This window comes from Aspergillus tubingensis (genome assembly GCF_013340325.1).
Source record: "Aspergillus tubingensis WU-2223L DNA, scaffold_11, whole genome shotgun sequence".
Classification (NCBI taxonomy): domain Eukaryota; kingdom Fungi; phylum Ascomycota; class Eurotiomycetes; order Eurotiales; family Aspergillaceae; genus Aspergillus; species Aspergillus tubingensis.
The window spans coordinates 1,990,314-2,010,571 of record NW_023336285.1 but is presented as its reverse complement, the minus strand read 5'-3'; the positions used below and the strand labels follow the sequence as shown (position 1 = coordinate 2,010,571).

Here is a 20,258-nt window from a genome sequence, read left to right as displayed (position 1 = left end):
TATTGGGACTGCCGCGTGACTCCCCGCTTTTCCTCCGCTGCTGGACTTGTAACTATTATCTCATCGGCTGCCAGTGTTGTCGAGTTAAACCATGGGGTCTCATATGAGTGATCGTGTCGTGTGGGTATGTCTAGGTATGTGTTCGCCGACCTTGACATGGATGCCACAAAGCAAGAACTAATCGCGTCCAGGCGTCTCGCTGTTCTTCGCCGTGCGCGGGATTGTCACGGACCTCCGCCGAGTGCGCGAATTGACGGAAATCAAGCATGTTGAGAAGGAGGATAAGATGATCAGTGAGGGGACGGAGGATGGTACGTCGATGTGCACTATAGCGATGTATACGCTGGCTAATCTACTAGTACAGCATTGAACTTAGATACCTTGCTGAAGCTCTCCGATAGCACCAGCTATGATCTCCGTGCAGCGTATGGTCGACCGGCCTCGGACGTATTCAGTAGCGACCAGCTAATATAGGATTACAGGGCTCTGCGCATTATTGCTGAACGATCTACCAAGGGCGAAACACGAGATCTGCTTCTCAGAGACCTTGCAACCAGGAACAAACAACGGCGGGGCAAAGCACTGACTGCCATGCACTTTCTTGTTTCTAACCGCGCTCGTATGCATCAACTACCCAGCTTGCCTTGCTATGAGCTCCCCTTATGCTAATGAGTCTGTGCAGTCTCACGAACCTCCGTATGCAGCCGATTGAAAGACCCCGCCACCTACAACGCACTCATTGACTGCCTGTGCATCTTGACCGACGAACACGTCGAAGAAACAACAACCACAATCTCCCCCATCCTGCCAAAGACAAGACCTCCTGGTGAGAAGAAGGCACTTAGTATTTTGAACATCATTCTGCAAGAGAATGTACCTGCCGCATTAGAAGCCGGCATCGTGAGCCGCTGGCTAGTCAACTACCCGTTCCCGTGCGCCCTATCGGAGCCCTCCCGAAGACAGGATGTGGTGCTTCTCATGAAGACTTGGTGGATGGATGATACCGTGATGAGTGCTATCTTCGGTACCTTGTCTTCCCATCCCGAGGGAGCCAAGCAGCTGCGCAAGTACGGGTTGATGGGCAGCTTGATGGAAGAGAATGATCAGGATGACTACGATAGCGACGTGTGGATGGTGGATGGGGAAGATACGGCCGGGACTAGACGAATGCCTGGGCGGCGTCTTCGCACCGCTGAAGAACAAGCTGTTAGACGTCGCAGACGAGAAGCCATGGTCTTGAGCGATGGGGGACGTCCATTGGGGAACGATGACATTATACAGTTGCCTGTTTCCGAATGATGAACGATGCGCTACTTGGATGAGGGATCGATTTAGCGATGATGGTTGCTTTGCATGTTCTTTATGATACCCTTGGTTTCGAGTATGAAAGTCGCCGTATGTGATGATGACGAGTACTATAGCTTAATATACAGCAAATATAATCTACAACCCCATCCATGCGCTCTTCGCCACATGGTCTGCCTTCTTGCGGCTACTCTTTACCATACCCAGTGCCTTGAGTTCCGACAAAGCGCGGTAAAACAGGGCCATGGTAGTGCGTTCATCACAGGAATCGCCCTGTTCGCTTTCAAATACCGCATAGAATGCCTGCCAAAGGTCATAAACATTGACCAGGGACCCGGACTCCAGATACAGCTGATACAGAATAGACGTGGCGGGCTGATTCGCGGACACCCTGGCAGCAGCCTCGGATTTCTCCGGGGAGTCTGAGATGAGGTAATCAAATGGATTAGACAAGGCCCGTTCCACTGCGAAGCGTGGCCGTGGCGAGAAGATCTCTTTCAGAGGGTTTCTCATGTCAAAGAGGAAGATCTCATGCAGGACGAGATCTTGCGGGGTCTCGAGAGTTTGCCCGAAATATGCTTCGAGCAGGGCGTGGAAACGGTCGATAATTTGGGTATACTCAACGTGCTCTTGGGGCAGCTTTGCTTTGCCTTTGCTGAGCTTCACCCGCTGCTGGACAACGGTTGTGGCGACGACGGAATGACGCTTGTCATAGGCGGTGCGAAGGGGTTCGGTGCCTTCATACGATTGTATTAAGGCGTCGAATTCGGTTTTGACCTGCTGTAGACCGGGACGGTCTGCTAATGTACTCGGCAGGATATTTAGTACTTCCAGAAGGGTGGTGGAATCTAGCGTCTTTGCGGATTGGAGGATGTCGGTCACTAATTGCGAGTCTTGGAGCTCTCCTGATAGTGCACGGATTGAGAGTTCTGATATGCTAGTCTTCTTGACGAAGCTGAGTTTCTTCAGTAGCAGGTGCGTCAGTTTGACGCACTGAAAGAGATCGCGCATCTTCTGCTGTCCGTCTTTCAAGTGCTGCAGACATTGCTGGAAGAGAAATTCATCGTTTTCGAACAAGTCACGCACTTGCTTGGCCGAGCCTTGCTCAATCAATTCTTCGCAATAACTGTTACGAGTTTAGTATAGCGAATCATGATGATGAGCAACTGACTTACAATCGGAAAGAAGGAAGATTCCGGATCGCCTCGCACACAAGACCCTGTCGCATGCTCGGAACCACCTCGTCTGCAAGGAGCACCGCCAACGGGTTTGCGAAGAAATGTGACATGTACGCGTACTAGAGGTGTAAGCTAAATGGGTTGACACACGATCAGATTGAACATACCTTAACCGTTCGACTGAAGGCCTCCGGCGTCTGGAAGGAATCATTGGATTTCTCGAACAAAACATTCGTGATGTTCCTCCCCAGCCATATCTTCCCATCCTGCTCTGCTTGTAACCTCCCATAGATGCGGTCAACGCAGTTGCTCGCTTCATGTATTTCGAAATATCTACCCCGTAACAAGGCGACAGTTGACCGCGGCAATCTCCCCTCAAAGAGTTCCACGGACGTCGAGATGCCGAACAAGAGTGTGAATGGTATCCGATCAAGCCAGGAGCTGGACAATCAGCCGAAGTGCCACCCAAATTCAGGGATGGACTCACCTTAGTAGAGACAAGAGATCCGTAAGGATGCCCGGATCGAAGGCTTCACTGTCTCGAAATGCAAGAACCAACTTCTTTATGCCTTTCCGCTTCACATAGTCGCCTAGCAAGTCAAGATCGTAACCGAGGAGTCTAGGGCCCTGTATTGGCATTTAGCGCATGCCCTGTTGTGTTGTTGGTCTGTACATAGTTCACCTCTCGGTCTGTAAGGGAAGATTGATAACCATCGTTCCCCTCCGTGTTCGTGATAGCAAATCGGATGATGTTCTTGAGGGTCGTTTTGAGGTTAGGCGCATCACCGGATTCCAGCACAATAGCTCCACCGTCTCCGGCAGTGGTGAATTGATCGTTGAGTCTGGCCAGCAGGCGAGCCAGCGATGAGACATTGGAACCCACGGTCACTAATGCCGCTGGGATACAGCCATCGTACCTGCAATTGTCAGGACGTGCAGTCAATCCTTGGGAGCGAATATGCGCGCTTACGTTTGAGGAGAAGTCGAGCGGACAAAGGACGAAACATTGGAAAGGACCTCGGAGTCGACATCATCTAGAATTTCCTAGCCCAGATATTAGTCTTGTACCACTATAATCTCTTCCAACTATACATCACTGACCTGAATTTTTGCCTCCTGGGTTGACCATAGTTGCTGGTATGTTTTATACCGCGCTTCGACGGACTGCTCGTCCTCCTCGCCGTTAAGGAGTGGTACGAAGGGATGTGCTTTCAATCCTTCTTTTTCTTCTTCCTTCTTCGGAGCTACCTTGCGGCGTTTCGAGGGACGTTCACCTGAGGATTTGCTTTGGTCGGCGGGCGTGTAGATATACACACCCTTGGGTCCGTTAGTACGGGTTCGCGACAAGGGCATTAAGGAAACGGTACCTGACTGTTGGTGCCATCTTTGGGCGCATTGGCTGCCTCCACCTCTAACGAGCCGAGATCCATGGTGAGCAGCGTCTAGCACAAGGAACAAGGAAGCTTATCGAGAGGAACAGCTTGCGGGCTAGAAAGAAGCATGGGACGAGTTGATTCATGGAGTGACTTTCTTTGCGGCGATCGAGCTCGCGGTGGCGCTAGTCCCGATTGGGGTGAAATGGTTTTCCGCCGCGGAGCTGCCATTCTTGTTCTATTCTTTCTTCTCCATCATCTTCCTGCAATCCTCGCTTTCGTGTGCTCTCTTACAGCTGTCGGTCGGTGTTATTTTGCATATTTATACAACCTTGTTCCATGATTTAATCGCTCATACTTGATGCTCCGCCAGGCTGTCCGAGGAGCTCGTTGGTATCAGCATGTGGCCCGCGGAAGTCCGTTCTTCCCGCGAGCATTCGCCGCTGTAGCGCCACGCTCCATACACTATGACGGTCCCAAAGACAAGATCAACTTCTACGAGCAGGATACTCGTAAGAGTAAGACACGGCGGAAGGTCGATCCGGAAGCAGAGGGACGCGCCGAGCAGGAAGACGCCGAGAAGGAACTCGCCCGCCTGACCCAGGAGCTGGAAGCGCTGAAGGAAGGCCCGTTTGGTCCCAACAGTCAATTCATTCGAGAATTACCCGAAGAGGATAGGGCTATTGCGCTGGAAGCACTCCGGAAATATGAGGAGGATGAGGCGGCTGGGGCGGCTGGGGCGGCTGGGGCGGCCGATGTCAGTATTAAGGATCTCTACGAGAAGGAGCTCGACGGTCTCTTGAAGAACGAATTCGAAAGCCTGGTCAAGGAAGAGGAGAACTGGCAGTCTGACGAGGAGGATGATTCGCGTACACTGGTTGTACGGCGCCCATACGAAGTGGAATTGGAGAACTCAGACCTGCAGCCGTATGCCGACAAGTTGAACAAATGCCTTCGACGGATTGCGAGTGGCGACTCTAGCGTGCGCTGGGAACAGGAACTGTGGAGGTGGTACCGCCGATGCAAGCAGGTTGTTCCAGGATTTGTGGAGTCCTTGTCAGAGGAGACGCTGACTCTTCTGTGGGATACTCTGGCTCTGAAAAAAACCACCAAGCCCCAGGAAACTGCACGGGTACGCACACTGGCTGAGGACGCGCTATCGGCTGGCCTCACCCTCTCCACGCCTCGTATTCTCACTTACATCGAAACACTCCATGAATGCGGGGATACTCAAGTGGCGTTGGAGAAATGGGAAGCATATCAGGCGGAGCTCAGCCAACGGAAAGAGGACCTGGAGGCATACTGGAAATTAGGAGTCCGGCTATTTGCAGCAGAAAACGATCCTCAACGAGCACAAGATATTGCGCTGGCCTTCTTAGCAAACGACAAGTCACGCCAACCACGCATTCTGATCCCAGTCATCACAGCTTGGGGCAAGCGGACTGGGAAGGAAGCGGAAGTCAAAGCATGGGCGATGTACCTGCAGCTCAAGGCATTCCTGGAACGGAAGATGACGATGGACGACTATGACCAAGTCAGCATTGGCTTGCTCAAAGCCGGCCGGCCAAGCCTTGCCATCGCCGTATTCAAAGACATGATGGTAACCAACAGCGATCCCCGACACGACTCAACCTCTCTCTACAAGGCCGCCGTCGGCTTAGCAGGCAACCTGCAAGCGTCCAGCATCTCCGAACAAGACGTGAACAAGGTCTCCCTCTCTACCCTCACCGTCCTGCCACGGAAGTTCCAGAACCGCTTCTTCTACGCCAGCTGGATGAAGAAACTGATTGGCATGGGCGAGGTCGACTCCGCCGCCATGGTCATCGAGCTGATGTACGAACGTGGCGTCAAGCCAGATGCAAAGCACCTCAACGGTGTCATTGCCGCCTGGCTACGCGATGGCAGCAGCACGTCGCGCGAGAAAGCCGAACGCCTCGGATGGGCCATGGTCCAGCAGCGAATCGACCAAGTGTGGGCGCGCACCTCCACCGAGAAAGCCCCTCAACTCGACGTAAACCAAGAAAGCGCAGAGAATGTCCGACTGCCCGAATTTATGAAACGGCCCATGCCCGCCGCCACGATCGAGACCTTCTCCATCCTCCTCCTCCACTACACACGGCGCAGCGACGACGACATGATCAAATACCTCGTCAAATGTCTCGGCGACGGCCGCATCCACCCGAATTCCTACTTCATGAACCACCTCCTCTACGCCGAGCTCCGCAAACAAGACATCGGCTCCCTCTGGAACAAATACCAATCCCTATCCGCCATCACACAACCCGACCTCGAAACCTACGCCTGCCTCTGGGACTGCGGCAAGCTACAATACGACCGCGGCCGAACCGCCTATGTAACCGACTTTCCCTCCGCGCGACATCTCTTCTCCGACATGATCCGCTGGTTCACCAACCTCTCTGCGCGCGCACAAACCGCCACCCGCGACGAATTTTCCAAGGAACTTTACGACCAAATCATCCGCTGCTTCTGTCTCTCCAAAGACCTCCCCGGCACGCTCATTGCCCTGTACACCATGCGCGCACACTTTGGCTTTTTCCCCGACGACACCACAGCCCGCTTGATCGTGCTACAGGTCGCCCGGTTAGCAGGTGTCCCGGCCGAGACGCCCAAGCGCCGACTCCGGCGGTTGTCCAGCACACCGAAGAGCAAGGAGAATATCAGCCACGTTAACCGGCTCGTAGATATCCTCAGTGATCGGAAGCTCGGGGCGCTCGCGGCCCGCGGTCTGGAACTGAGTGATCTCGAGCAGCACGAGCGCGAGCAGTATCAGTTGGAGGTCATGACGGAGTTGTTGCGCGTAGTGATGGGTCGGCGGGCGGCTGGAGGACAGGGTCACAGTGCGGTGGAAGAGGAGATTGCGAAGGTTGCTGAGGAGATGGGGGTTACGGGTGTGGATTTGGGGGTATCGCTGGGGGATGATTTGTTGTTGTAGGGGGTGAGGTGTTTATGAGCATGGTTGGCGTTTGGCTATGTCTTTTGTGTGGGTGTATATATAAAATGGTGAATCTGGGGGTATACATGTAATATATTATAGTATCATGATAGAATCGGATGTCCTCTCTTCAATTTGGCTTCGATCATTTTATTTTCAATTGTCGGTATCATTACTGCTACCATCATATATCGTACGCCGTTTGTATACGTCGGTATCATGAACTGACAGGATTGCCACCAACACAGTGGCACTTGATATCCCTCCCATCATGATTTCACGATACACTCCACCATACTGATACTGCTCGGCAACAGCTACAGCCATCCAATCTACTTAGTAGATGCTGGTATCACCAGTACCAGAAATAGATAAGGATATATATTGTGATCATAATACACCGCACCCATATAACCTAATTCAAACCTAGCAAAAAAAGATGAAGATCAAATCTATTTCTTCGCAGCATTCTGCTCATCCGCCTCCACCAACACCGCATCATCATCACTCCCCGCCACCGAAGGCGGCGCACCAGACGACTCAGGCGTCTTAGTAGCAGGCGTAGGAACACCAGAACCCTCCTCACTAGTAGTCGTGGACGCAGCAGCAGTAGCAGCAGCAGCAGCCTTCTTCTCACCGGCCTCCTCTACCACCTCCTCCTTCTTCTCCGCCTCGACATCCAACTCCTTCATGTACCCCTCCTTCCTCTTCTCCCACCACTGCTTCTCCTCCTCCAACTTGGCCTGCTGCTTCTCCATGCGTTCCCGGAAAATAGCATTATTCAGCATTTCATTGGCCGACTGGAAGATCGTTTGGCCCCAGCCGGGGACGTAGGCGTTTGCCTGTTTCATTCCCCCAGTTAGTATATTAAAACTTCCACAGCAGGGATCAATAAAAAGGGAGGGGATGGTCTTACCTCAGCAACAACATCCCTAACCTCATCCTCCATTTCCTTCTCAGCACGGAGAAACCGCTGCCACAGATCATCACCGACACTACCGCGCTGGAGGAGCATAGCGAGCGCGCCCTTTTGTGTGCGCAGGGCCATGACGCGTTTAATGTCTTCGATGGCGCGACGCAGAAGAGCGGATTTCAGGACGCTGTCGGGCACGGAAGAGGGAAGTTTCTTGCCGTTGGGGTTCTTGCTGGCGTCATTGCTGGCGGAGGGGTCGAGGTGTAGTAGGGAGAAGTAGATGTCGCGTTGTGTGTGTGGAGGGAACCAGGGTTCCAGGGAGAGGGACTTGCCTGGTTTTGGGGTATTTGGTTAGTTAAGAGGTCTGGGAAAAGGGCTGGTAGAAGGGGGAAGGGGAAGGACGTACGGGCTTTGCGCTTGCGGTAGAGGGAGGAGAAGGTTGCGAGGGAGCCGAGGAGGACGCCGAGGTAGGCGAAGGGGACGGCGAGGGTGAGCCAGTTGACCATTTTGGTTTATTGTTGTGGTTTCTGTGTGTGGTGTTGGTGTGGTGTTGTTTGGTATGTGGTGAGCGTAGGTTGGGTTGGGCGGTGATGTTGGTTGGTTGGTTGTTATGGTGTGTTTGTTAGACAGATGTCATAGTAGGGACAGAAGTCTTGATGTATATGCTCGCGACAGATGCAATGAACGAATGAATGGACTTGCAGTTGTCAATTAATTGGCTGCAAGGATCAACCCAGCCGGGGGTGAGAGGTGTAAATGGGTGAAGGTGGTTGTGGTGGGCGGAAGATTGCGGCGGAGCAGCGGAGATGGAAGAAGAAAGCGAGGATCGACGAAAGGCCAGCCTGGTGTCTTGGCCCGTCACATGCCACCGCCTAGTAGCCATTTACTCTTACTTTTTCACTATACTCCAGAATCAACATAGCAGTTACTCTTACTGCACAGATAGTATAACCATCGTAGATGTATTCCCCAGTCTATCTACAAGAATACAGCCTTTTCCAGCTAATTCAACACGTCGGCAACAATATGCTGCACGCCCAGATACATGCAAGATCCAAACAAATGACCGCCCATAAATCAGTACCAGTAGCAAAAAGCGCAACGCAGAGCAAGCAACACAACAAACAAAATTCAAGACAAGCAGGTATAAACATACGATACAATCCATGTCGCTTCAAAGAGGTATAAAGGTAAAGGGGGTATGATGGTATCCCACAAAGCAATCACACATGAAAACGCTCCTCCATCTACAGCGGATACAGCTGCTCCTTCGTCTTCTGGCTGATCGGCCCAATCTCCTGCATTGCCTGCATGTCCTCCAGCACTTCGTTGAATGTGTCCTGGATCCCCGCTGCCACCTTGCTCCGATTCCATTCTCCCCGCGTCTGCCACAGGTAGTCCATCAGGTTTGTGTTGATCTGCTCTAGCTGCTCCACGCTGCAGCCGCTCGTCCGCTGCGTGAGCTGCTCGTGCAGCTTCTGCACGTATTCCAGGTCCAGCGTTATTTTCGGCGACAGGTCCTCATTGTTCAGCAGCGACTGCATTCCCGCCGGCACATGCGCTGCCGGCTTGGTTGGGTGGTCGAACAGGGGTACCGGCGGCTGAGCCCGTGGCTGCGAGTGCGCCGGGCCATTTTCCAGCGGCGCCATATCGGCAGCCGGTCGGGGCGACGGCTGGCTGCTGTCTCCCTGTTGCGTATCCGGAAGATGTTCCTCCTGCGATACCCGGTCCGGGTACTGCGTGAGATCGGGAAAATCATGTCGCATCCCTTGAGTGGCTACCGGACTCTGCGTGTACGGATTTGGCACCGAGGACTGCTCAGACGACTTCTTGTCCGACGTCGTCTGTGTCGTCGATGCCTCGTTAGTGTACTCGTGAGGCTGGGATCCGGGCGCCATGGGCGTCATGGGGCCCTTCTGCGAGAAGCTTGAAATCCCCGACTCCCGGCGCACCTGCTGCGATGGTGCTGTGTGTGAATAGGGAGGTTTGGGCTGCGCTGACGGACCAAACGAACTCGTCTGTGTTTCCTTTTCGGCAGAGTGATCCGAGTTGGTCATGTAAGTATCACCATCACCATCCGGGCGGTCCTCATGCGAGCCGTTACTGGTGAGCGCATGCGTACTGAGGTCGTTCAGGTCCGATCCGCCCCCGGTATGGTAGCCATTAGTGATGAAGCTCACTGTCGATCGACGGGTAGGGGTCACCGGTCGGGCCGTCTCCTTCGGACCAAGATCCGGGAACGTCTCACCTAGGACCACCGGCCCGCTGGATGGGCCCGACTCTGTGTTGCCGTGCGGGACTCGGTTTACCGCCGCGCGACCGATCAGGCCTGCCTCCTCTTCTTCCGCCGCCTTGCGCGCCTTTTCGATGGCAAGTTTCTCTCTCTCAAGTTCTCGCACGTAGACCCCTTCGCATTCCGTCACCAGAGCGGGCTCGGTTTGCTCGATGGTAGCAATATCCACCTCGACATTAGACAACAGCTCATTAGCGCGCAGCAGTCTTTCCTGCTCCCCTAGCTGCCGGGCGTCCTTAGCTAGCCTCTTAATGTCTGCCAAGAAGTCCTTGGGCCGCTTGTAGTACCCGTTGGAGAGCCGCTTCTCGATGGTGACTATCTCGAGGTTGTAAAAGAACTTGCCCGACACGGCCTCGCGCAGCCCAGGCACTCCATTCTTGTCGAATGCCTTCTCAAACGGCCGGAAGGTGGTGCGCTGTTCAATCGGCAAATCACTTGTCACGATGTTTGGATCTTCTTCCTCCCAAAGGTAGCGGATCTGAGATTCATCGATCACGCCAGTGCGGAACCGCTTGTACTTCTTGATTTGATCCATAATAGGCTGGATGCGGATCTTAAGGAGGTTGAGAGTTTGGTGGTCTTTCTTTTTCTGCGCCTTGAGCTGCTCCTTGGAGAGGGGCGTTGCTGGCTTAGGGGGCGGCGGGGGCGCAACTTCCAATGTCTCCAGCTCCCTCTTCTTCCGATTCTCCGGGTCGGGAAGGTGTGCAGGTGATGCCTTGACGTAGTCAATCACTTTAGTAAAGTATTCGTAGCGTGCCTCGCTACCTGGCGCTCGGAGATCGTAAAAGTTCTTCTTTGAATACCCGAACAAGTTCCGCAGCACACCGTTGTCCATATCCTCACCTGCCGACTCCTGAACGCCTAATAGCAGCACAGGATCGGTCGGAGGGACTGACCGCAATAAACCCAGGAACGTAGACATCACGGCCGGGCCGACGGTATCAGTCCAAGCCTGGATGTTTGGAATGTAGATTACACTCGGCTTGTGCCTTTTGACTTCGGCGAAAAGCTGGATGACGGCAGCCTCCGGTGACCGAGTCGAGTCGCTGAGGAGGGTAGGGAGATCGAACGCTTGAACATGGAGCCCCTCGAAATGGTGCAAAAGGGCGCCGGCCAGATACTGCTGGCCCATTCCTAGCGGCCCGCGGAGCAGCATGCGAGGACGGAACACCCGGGACCGATCGAATTCCTGCTGCATTTGTTCACGCTGGAAGCTTCCTGATCCTTCCGGTTCCTCAAACTGCGCCTCTTCTAGCGCTGTAAGTCTCTTTTGCTGCGGCAAGATCAAAGACAATAAACTCTTGATCTCTGTGAGAGGCGTGCGCAGCAAAGGCTCGACCGAGGGCGGCAGAGGTGAGGCACCCGACGAGGTTGATCGCTCCGACGACGGGACCATCTTCTTAATCGCCAACATGAAATCCTTGGGGGTCACTTCAATGGTCTTCGGGTCGATGAGTAGCTTCTGGTTAGACTTGTAGATTTGGGGGTATCGTCGTTGCACTGCATTGAGGGCTGCCTCTGTGCAGAGGGCACGAAGATCAGCACCACCATAGCCCTTGGTGATCTCCGCCAGCTCATCCTTAATGGGGCCAGGCAGCGGTGGATCCCAGCCCTTGGTGTGGATGTCCAGGATAGAACGTCGGCCATCCTTGTTGGGCAGAGGAAAGTAGAATTCGCGATCGAAACGACCAGGGCGTCGAAGTGCTGGGTCAATTGAGTCGGGACGGTTCGTGGCGCCAATGACGATGACTTGTCCACGTCCATCCATACCATCCATCAACGCCAGAAGAGTGGATACAATCGAGGCATGGATTTGTTCCTGCTTACTTGACCGTACAGGTGCCAGTCCTACAGCAGTTAGCTTTCAATACTCTCCCAACAGAAAGGGAGTTCACTTACCATCGATTTCGTCAAAGAAGATAATGCTAGGCTGTGTCTTTCGAGCCTCTTCGAAGAGCAACCGAAGTTGTCGCTCCGCCTCACCCACCCATTTACTTAACGCGTCGGCACCCTTGCGCATGTAGAAGGTCACCTTGCGGCCATTTGAGCTGACACTGTTCGCCAATGCTCGGGCGAGCAACGTCTTACCAGTTCCGGGGGGTCCATGGAAAAGCACACCTCGCGGAGGTACGATGTGGAAGCGTTGGAAGATCTCTGGGTATAGTAGCGGCAGCGACACCATTTCCTTCAACTGGTCGATGTGTCCCTGCAAGCCACCAACACTGTCGAAGTTGACGCTCATGTCCACACCCAACGGGTCAGCATCAGCCAGTGTCTGCTTGTCTTTGACTTTGCCGAGATTTGCAGGCGTCCCGGCGTGGCCCTGGGCTGCATCGGCGCTGTGAGTCTGCGTACCCAAGAGGCCGGCACCAGGCTGCGCAGGGCCCGAGATGGAACCCCCTGCACCACCCTTGGGATGCTGCATAACCTCGTCGTCACTGCTATCGCTGTCGACCCCACCCGTAGCAGCCGGTGCGCCCGGGGGCCCCAAGATGGCAGACGGCCCGCCGCCTCCGAATGGCCCATACGTGGGAAACAAGGTGCGCTGCCAACTGTTGCCGCCGCCTCCCCGGCCGCGGCGTGAAGGGGATTCATTGACTTCGTTCTCGGCCTCCTCGATGGGCAAGATCAGATCAGGCCGGATGATGCGGTAGTCAACATCCTTGCGACTGCGGCGAGGCTTCTCGTAAACAATCTCCTGTTGTACTCGCCGACGAGGACGACCGCCGCGAAGATCCTCCAATTCCTCTGCGAGCTCCTCTGCGATGTCAGCACCCACTTCGGACTGTCCCCGGGATCGGGAGGCGCGCTTGCGGAGACCCGGGCGACGGCCAGCGGTGCTGTCCTCATCCTCCTCATGGGCCTGACTTCCCTTGCGTGGTGAAGCTTGCGACTTCCCAGACTGTGAGATCTCGTCGTCGTCATTAGACTCTTCTTCCTCTGGCTCGAAATCACTCTCTTCGTCGTCTTGGCGTTTTCGTTGTGAACTTTTCGGCTTCTTTCGACTGGAACGGCGCGGGTGTGCAGCCTCGTCGTCCTCGGGCTGCTCGGCCTCGTCGTCTGCCTGCTGGCTGCGGTTGGGTCGATTTCTCCTTCGTGTCGTCGGGCCCTCATCCTCGTCGTCGTCGTCTTCCTCATCGTCGCCGCCGCCCGCCTTTGCATCGCCATTCTCAGACTCTGGAACGAACCCTTCATCATCTGCTGTGGTTGTCTCTTGTCCCTCGCCTGCTGCAGGCGGCATGCCGTCCTCGAAGCTGATCTGAACATCGCTTTCCATAATTTCGAGTTGAGAGCCTTTGACCTCCATGGTGGTCTCATCGACCATCTCTTCATCCTCCTGCTTCGGCTGCAAGTCCTCCTCCTCCTCATCGAGCACCGGGGCCCGCTTCGAGCCACGGGACCCCCGACGCCGCTCTAGCTCAGGGCTCCGTGTGGTTCCTCGTTCAACGGTCTCCATATGTCGTCCGGACGTCGTTAGGGCGTGGAAATCCTCCGATGGATCCCGCGTGCGCCGAGTGACCCGGCGGGGGCCCTGAAAGTTTTGTTTCAGAGCGTCGCCGACCTTCAGGGTGACCACCGTACTCTTGCGTTTCTGGGGCGAGGTTTTAGGGCGTTCGTCATCGTCCGTATCGTCGTCTTCGATGCTGCTGGATTCGGGTTCGTTGTAGAGGGGACGGTTCGTAGCGGCCCGGCGAGCGACTAAACCGCGAGCGTTGCGTTGAGCGTTGGTATCATCGTCCTCTTCTTCGGACTCGGCGAATGAAAGGTCCTCGGCCTCGTCGAAGATCTCGTCATCGGAGATAATGTCGTCGTCGGAATCGCGACGGGCCCTTTTCTTGACGGGCTTGGACTTCTTCTTGGATTTGGTTCGAGAGGCGGAGCGTCGAGATGAGCGCACGGGATGATCGCTGTAGTCGTCATCGTCCGAGTCGGACTTGTTGGCCAACTCCTCGATGGAGCGCTTAGCACGAGGCATGATGCCGCGCCAGACAGGGGATCTTTTGCGAATTGCCATGTTAGTAGGGTGAACAAGACGAGGAAGTGATGAATTAGCAAGCAGAGGATGGAAAGAATGACATAGAGAGTAGAGAAGATACAAGAAGCACGAGGGCGATGAAGCGTGGAGTTGAAGCCAGAGACGGGGAAGATGTCCCGCCGCGGCGATTAAACAGCGGAGAAGAATGACAGTGGCACTTACAGAGGCCAATGTAACAAGAAAGTGAATGGAGGAATGAAAAGGCCCGTTGCAAACCGACAGGAAAGGCTGGTAGAAGGGGAAGCAAAACTCGAATACACTCACACGGACAGACACACACAGAGCGAGCGATGGAGAGGTCTCTCACTCAACGAGCGACGATGATGGTAGATTCTCAGGCAAACCCACAATGGAAGCAGGTTTCAACGGCCATCAATTATTAATGGAGAGGGAAACAGAGGCCGTGAATATAACAACACGAGGGTAGGAGAGGGAGTGGGAGGGAAGAAAGGTAATAAAAAATAGAAGACGATGGCGAAGCGCAATGCGCCAAAAGCAAGAGGAGAGAGAGAAAGGCAGGGAAATGAAATGAACGGAGCGAGGCTCACGGACTGACCAACCGGAAGGGACGCGTCGCATGCAAGCTGCTCAGCACAGGGGGAGGGGAGGGGATTGGATCCCCGATAGAGAGGAGGGAAGAGAAAAAAAAAAGACAAATGAATGAATGAAGAAAGAAAAAACGAATCTCCAAAGTGGCCAAAGTGATGGATAAATCCACCGGGGGAAGAAGACGATGGATAGATCAAGAGACCGGAGATGCTCACAGCAGCAACAAGCAGTGGGAGAGAGACAAGAGAAGCAGCAGCTAAACTGCGCGGGCAATTCAGTGCCCGGTCACTGGCCTCAGGCCACCACCCACCCGTCCCCGAGTGGTTACTAACCAGCAACCAGTTCCTAAACTAGTCTAGCGTAGCCGCCAATCCATGACTGTGCGCACCACAAACCAAACAAGTATCAGCCCTTCCCATTCTTATCTTCGCTATTTCTCCCGTCCTGTTCCCCCCCGTTCCTTTCATAACAACATTCAACCCCCCTCCATACCCCAGAACAACAAACTCCCCAATTTCACCTCTATATAGACTTAATACACAAAACCAAAACTAAAATATCTCCTCAAACTAAACAATATCTTCTACAACCTTTCCAATCGTAACCAACCAAAAATCCAAAACCTTCTCCAAGATAAAACCATAAAAAACATAGTAGATCTTGAACCACATCTCAGCCCCATAATGTGCCTAGATAGTTAAAAAATAAAAATAGTAGCCCACGAAATTTTTCCCCACGAAGCTTATCGCCCTTAAACTCCTTGCCCCTCCCCGCGTGTTCTCGACTTTCGCCTCTCGCTTGATATCATGTGACTGTTTGGCCGAAGGCATCGCTGAGTCAGCACGGTCCGTCTCTCGCCGAAAGCAACTTTCAACTTGCCGAGATACATACATATCTACTACATAAACAAAAATCATATGTATTATCACTTCTATTCTATCTAATATCTTCCATTGAAATTCATGAAAATGCTCTCCCGCTCCTTCACCCCCTTCCTCCGCTCCCGGATCCCCATCACTCAGCGGGCCTCCCTGTCCACCTCTACTGCCAGATGGAGCCAGGACTCGTCATCATCCAGTGCTTATAGGGAAGGAGTAAGTATATCCATCCATCTTCTTATTTACCTCCCTCCCTACCTACCTGTCTCGCCATAAGTCAACTCAAAGCTAATCCATGCAACCAGATGGCCCGCTACAAGCTCTTCGTGAGTCCCTTTGCTAAGGTCTTCCTCGGTGCCATCTTCACCTATCAAGTCATCCACTGGACGTGGTTGAAGTTGGAGATGGATGAGTCTAAGGCGGAGAAGAATAGTAAGTGTCCTTTATCCTCTACCCAATTTTGGTTCTTTTGTTGTTATGAAAGTGAAGGACAGAATGTGGCTGACTGATCCCATGTAGAGGAGGTAGAGGCGCTGGAGAAGAAGGCTAAGGAATTGACCGGCGCGCAAAAATAAGCGGTCAACCGCCTCGTTCAATTGGTTTATTACTTGTGCCTTGGAGTGTATATATACCCTACTTATCTTATATTTATATTTATGTCTATGTGGAGTGCTTGTAGTACTGGTAATCTTGTTCTTGAATCTTGATTGTCGGTATGCGTGTCTTCGTTATATATATGTGTGTATCTTAACGCTTTGAAAAACAAAACAAATGATGTGACTGGACGTGGCTAAAGTTACATGCCCCCCTTATCTGTCATGAGGATCCTCCAACCATAGTAGGCTCATCAATACTGTAAAGATGGTGGAGCACCGCTTGATCCGTGCCAAGTTATTGCATCCCCTCGTGCGAGGCTAGGCCAACACAATAAGCCGAGCTGCCTTCGTGAGGCAACCGACTCGGCTGCATGATGTCGTCACCACGATAGAACGATCCCCATGAGGAATCGAGTCTTGACCGTTTGTCCAGACCCGCCATCTGTGCGGTATCTCTGTGAGGGTTCGTTGGAGACTGCAGCGCCGGAAATTTCCGCTTCCGCAAATTCGACGATTGAGGGTAAGAATTAGACTGATTGTGTTGCAACGAGTCGGTCTCGGGCGTCGGTTCCTCGTCGATCGCCATCAAGTCATCCTGCAGTGGCTCGTGCTCGGCAGCACATTCGCTGCTCACGGATTCGTCATCGCTGATTTCATCCATGGCCGGCTCACTCTCATACCCGTTACCGTCGGCCCGTTGTTTCTTGATCTCGTCCCGCTCTTGACTCTTGGTTAGATGTCCAGAGGGGAGGAGCCAGTCCTCCACGCGCTCGCCTTTCTTAAAATGCTCGACATCGATGTGGTTATATCGTTCGTTCCAGGCGCCCACTCCCTGTGTCTTCAGGGGTAGCAGGACCCGACAGAACCCGCACCAGTAGTGCGAGGGACGCGGATCACCATCACGGTTGATCCGATTGTTGCACAACGACGCCCGGACCTCGTCGTCATCGGTTTCGTGATGCTTCTTCAGGTGCTGGACGTATATCTCCTGGCGGTAGAATAGGCGCGCACACGGGAGACCCTCTTGCGTGGCATCGGGCAGGGTGCACCGCCAGCACTGCGCGTGGAAATGCTGGGAATTTTCGTGGCGCTTCCAATCGGCCTTGCTGCCGAAAGTCTTGTTGCACTTTGAGAAGGTGCATCCATATGGCCGTTCGTGGCGTTTCTTATGCTTCCTTTCAAAACCACTCAGTCAGCAAAGTCCCGGCTGGTATTAAAAGAAACACCAAGGCTCACTTACTTCATCTCACATCGCAGACGCGTCCGCTTCGTGCAAAATTCACATTGAATCCAGCCCTTCTTCTCACGGTCTTCTTCTGGAGTGGCTTGGGAAGGGGCGTGGCTGGAGCCAGACGGCCCTGACAGACGATCGAGGGCAGCGGACAAGATCCTTTGTAGCATATCGCGCTTGCGGTCCGACAGCTCCACATTCTGGTCGACAATTTCGTCCCCAGACTCGGATTGCTGGCTCCGTCTTCGCTCGTTGGTGTTCATGGCCTTTGTCATCGCATTGATCATGTTGACTGCAGCTTCATTGACCATGTCGTCCATCTTTCCGTTTCTGGCGGTGTCGAGCTGGGTGGGTAGGGGAACCTTTTGATCCAACGAAGATTCCAGATTGAGGGCTCTTAGAGCGGGCAGCTCGCTAGGGAGTGGCTTTGCAAGCGGCGGTTGGACCGATGCAGCGTCAGCGCTACGGTCGTTGTACTCTTCATTCATTCGCATGACGGTATCTGGTGTGAGGGTTTCAGGAGACGGAAATCCCCTATCAACGCTAACTGGTGAGGCCGAAGAGCCTTGAATTGTATCTTTCGCAAGGCTCTCGGACTGAGAGACTGGTTCGGCCTGTAGGGTTGGCGCTTCTTCCGACAGGGAATCAATGAAAGAGGACCCCAGCTCCTGCGGCTTCACGCAGGTTTCATACCACTCATGCGACCTAGATAACATGTTAATGTCTCCATCTTGTAGCTGATACGCAGAGTGTTTAAGTGACTTACCTCCGTAGCAGCTCCTCAACGTCCTCGTCACTGTGCATACGAGCAAGATGTTGACGGAAGTTGTCCAACCGGGGCCATTTCTTATTCCGGCGTGGGCAGTTATGTCCGAAGCACATGTAGAGGACTTTCGGCCCCCGCTCAGGCTCCTGCTTGTGAACACACTTCTTGTGACGAGCAAGGTCGTTGATGGTACCGAACCCCTCTTTGCGGGTGCAGTTCGGCTCGTCGCATTTGAAGAGCTTCTTGTGCCTGGCTTCGTGTTTCCTGTGACAGTCAGCTTCCTCGCCCTTTCACTGAAGCAAGCACCTAAGGGAACGCACCTCTTGTCGGAAGGACATTTGCCAGTCCATTGACAACCAGGGTAGTCACACTTGATCACGTCCTGGCACAACAAGGACGGAGAGTCCAACGCATCCATGGCGTCACCATATGGGGCGGTGTTGAGGTCGAGTGCGGATACTCTATCATCCTGCTCGTGGTCGAGAGGTGCCAGAAATGGGCTGCAGGCCGACTCGAGGGCGTATGATGCAGCCACAGAGCGGGTGGTGCAGCCCTGCGTACTATATCCGGAGTCGGACAGATGGATACCGGTATACTGACTGCCAGCCTCGGAGGGCGTGCTGTGATGTCCACTTGATGACCGGCGATCGAGGCCGTAGACTTGGTGCGAACGCGGGACAACGAACGCAGCGGGATAGATGGGCCCACCTGTCACTTGGAGCGGGTTCCACGCCTCTTGGTCGTTTCTCCATCGGGTCAGCGGAGGATAGGCGGAGGCATCGAATAGCTGGGGGAGGGGCGAGGATGATTGCTTGTGATACAGTGACCATGGTTGAAGAATGGATGGATGACTAGGATGAGGAATGGCTGGCTCGGATGCGAATTGGAAGCCCAAGAATGACGCCGGATCGCCCAGCGTGAGGTCGGACGGGGACAGCCCGTCGGATGAGAGGTCGACCTGCGAAGAACCTGACGTAGGCACTGCCCGAGTGCCCATGATTCCTTGTAGGATATCACTGGAGTTGTCCCAGGGCTTGCTGGGATCGGATGTCTGTGTCACCAAGAGTCAGCTCTGGCCCGTCTCTTAGCCGGCCAGGCATGTACATATATCCCGCCCGCCGGTGCATGACTGAATATCAGGGGGGATAAACAAAAAGAAAACTGCAACATACACTCATGATGTGTGTGATAATGGCAGGATGAAGCAGATCCCACAGGAGTAAGCTCACCCGCTTTCTCGGTGTGTTATTGGCGAGTAGGAAGATAGCCTCTGGCGAGACGGGAGGAGAGGGCGGACACTGGGAGGTTTATCATATAGCAAGAGGGGACGAAACCCGTCGTGAGGAAACCGATCGGGTTCTAAACCGAGACGGCGATGATGAGCCACAACGCTCCTATGATGATCAGTTTCCTTTTCCCTTTCGGGGTAGAATCGTTGGGTTAGGAGATTGTCGAGCACTGGGTCCCAGCTGAGAAGAAGGAAATGATAGAGAGCCGGTAGATCGGCCGCGTATCACTAGAAGGAATAATATATTGGGAGACAAGAGGAGGAGGGAGGAGAAAGAGGAGGGAGAGGAGAATCAGCCGTGGTCGGCGACCAGAAAGACACCTGGGCTAAAACGAAAGCAGGAAAAGAAAGGGAGGAGTGTGAAAATCAGCCGGATGAGCGACCGATGAACCGGAGAAAAAGAAATGGGAGGAGAAAGAGACGAGACGAGCAGAAGAGGAGAAGAAGAAAAAAAAAATTCACCAAAAAAGCAAGACAGAGAAAGAGGGGGGACGATAGGAAGAGCGACTGGAACTAAGCATGCAAGAAGACGAGGAGCAGCAGCAGCACAAGCAAGCAGTAAGCGAATAGTTGGATGGGGAACAATGGCAAAGTGGATGGAAAATACGCAGTCCAAGAGGAGGAAAAAGGAAATAATGCAAGTAAAAAAAAATAAATTAGAGAAAAATAAATAATAATTAAGAATAAATAAATATACCGAATTAATTAAATCATTACTGTAAGAACAAAATAAAATAAATAAAAACCGACAGAGAACAGACGACAGGCCGGAAAAAGCAAAACTGGAGAGAGAGACCGAGAGAGAAAGAGAGGATCGACCGAGGATCTCCATTACAAACCCTCAAAATGCCTCCCCCACGCGATAACGTGTCGAGGTGAGGGAGGAATTGAGTCAACAA

General features: G+C 53.4%; 7 protein-coding genes across 7 annotated transcripts; 3 read left to right on the top strand and 4 right to left on the bottom strand.

The window, feature by feature from the left end:
* Nucleotides 1–91: 91 nt before the first annotated feature.
* AtWU_10018 (uncharacterized protein) lies at nucleotides 92–1,299 on the top strand (the record flags this gene model as incomplete). The annotated part of the gene is made up of 5 exons (XM_035505124.1): nucleotides 92–134; nucleotides 192–311; nucleotides 365–425; nucleotides 483–619; nucleotides 683–1,299. 5 exons carry the CDS (start codon nucleotides 92–94, stop codon nucleotides 1,297–1,299), a joined length of 978 nt encoding a protein of 325 aa, XP_035361017.1.
* Nucleotides 1,300–1,443: 144 nt separating this feature from the next.
* On the bottom strand, nucleotides 1,444–3,913 carry AtWU_10017 (putative origin recognition complex subunit 3; the record flags this gene model as incomplete). The annotated part of the gene is made up of 8 exons (XM_035505123.1): nucleotides 1,444–2,431; nucleotides 2,481–2,602; nucleotides 2,651–2,924; nucleotides 2,971–3,110; nucleotides 3,166–3,400; nucleotides 3,454–3,527; nucleotides 3,585–3,800; nucleotides 3,851–3,913. 8 exons carry the CDS (start codon nucleotides 3,911–3,913, stop codon nucleotides 1,444–1,446), a joined length of 2,112 nt encoding a protein of 703 aa, XP_035361016.1.
* Nucleotides 3,914–4,217: 304 nt separating this feature from the next.
* On the top strand, nucleotides 4,218–6,809 carry AtWU_10016 (pentatricopeptide repeat protein; the record flags this gene model as incomplete). The annotated part of the gene is made up of 1 exon (XM_035505122.1): nucleotides 4,218–6,809. The coding sequence occupies one exon, from the start codon at nucleotides 4,218–4,220 to the stop codon at nucleotides 6,807–6,809; it is 2,592 nt and encodes an 863-aa protein (XP_035361015.1).
* A 452-nt stretch (nucleotides 6,810–7,261) lies between these two features.
* Nucleotides 7,262–8,228, bottom strand: AtWU_10015 (Sec63 complex subunit SEC66; the record flags this gene model as incomplete). Its single annotated transcript, XM_035505121.1, has 3 exons — nucleotides 7,262–7,651; nucleotides 7,726–8,054; nucleotides 8,129–8,228. The coding sequence occupies 3 exons, from the start codon at nucleotides 8,226–8,228 to the stop codon at nucleotides 7,262–7,264; spliced, it is 819 nt and encodes a 272-aa protein (XP_035361014.1).
* A 741-nt stretch (nucleotides 8,229–8,969) lies between these two features.
* AtWU_10014 (chromatin segregase YTA7) lies at nucleotides 8,970–13,991 on the bottom strand (the record flags this gene model as incomplete). The annotated part of the gene is made up of 2 exons (XM_035505120.1): nucleotides 8,970–11,863; nucleotides 11,915–13,991. 2 exons carry the CDS (start codon nucleotides 13,989–13,991, stop codon nucleotides 8,970–8,972), a joined length of 4,971 nt encoding a protein of 1,656 aa, XP_035361013.1.
* A 1,577-nt stretch (nucleotides 13,992–15,568) lies between these two features.
* Nucleotides 15,569–16,053, top strand: AtWU_10013 (uncharacterized protein; the record flags this gene model as incomplete). Its single annotated transcript, XM_035505119.1, has 3 exons — nucleotides 15,569–15,694; nucleotides 15,784–15,910; nucleotides 15,998–16,053. The coding sequence occupies 3 exons, from the start codon at nucleotides 15,569–15,571 to the stop codon at nucleotides 16,051–16,053; spliced, it is 309 nt and encodes a 102-aa protein (XP_035361012.1).
* Nucleotides 16,054–16,369: 316 nt separating this feature from the next.
* Nucleotides 16,370–19,249, bottom strand: AtWU_10012 (putative C2H2 finger domain protein; the record flags this gene model as incomplete). The annotated part of the gene is made up of 5 exons (XM_035505118.1): nucleotides 16,370–17,249; nucleotides 17,315–18,010; nucleotides 18,072–18,335; nucleotides 18,392–19,122; nucleotides 19,244–19,249. 5 exons carry the CDS (start codon nucleotides 19,247–19,249, stop codon nucleotides 16,370–16,372), a joined length of 2,577 nt encoding a protein of 858 aa, XP_035361011.1.
* Between the last annotated feature and the right edge of the window lie 1,009 nt (nucleotides 19,250–20,258).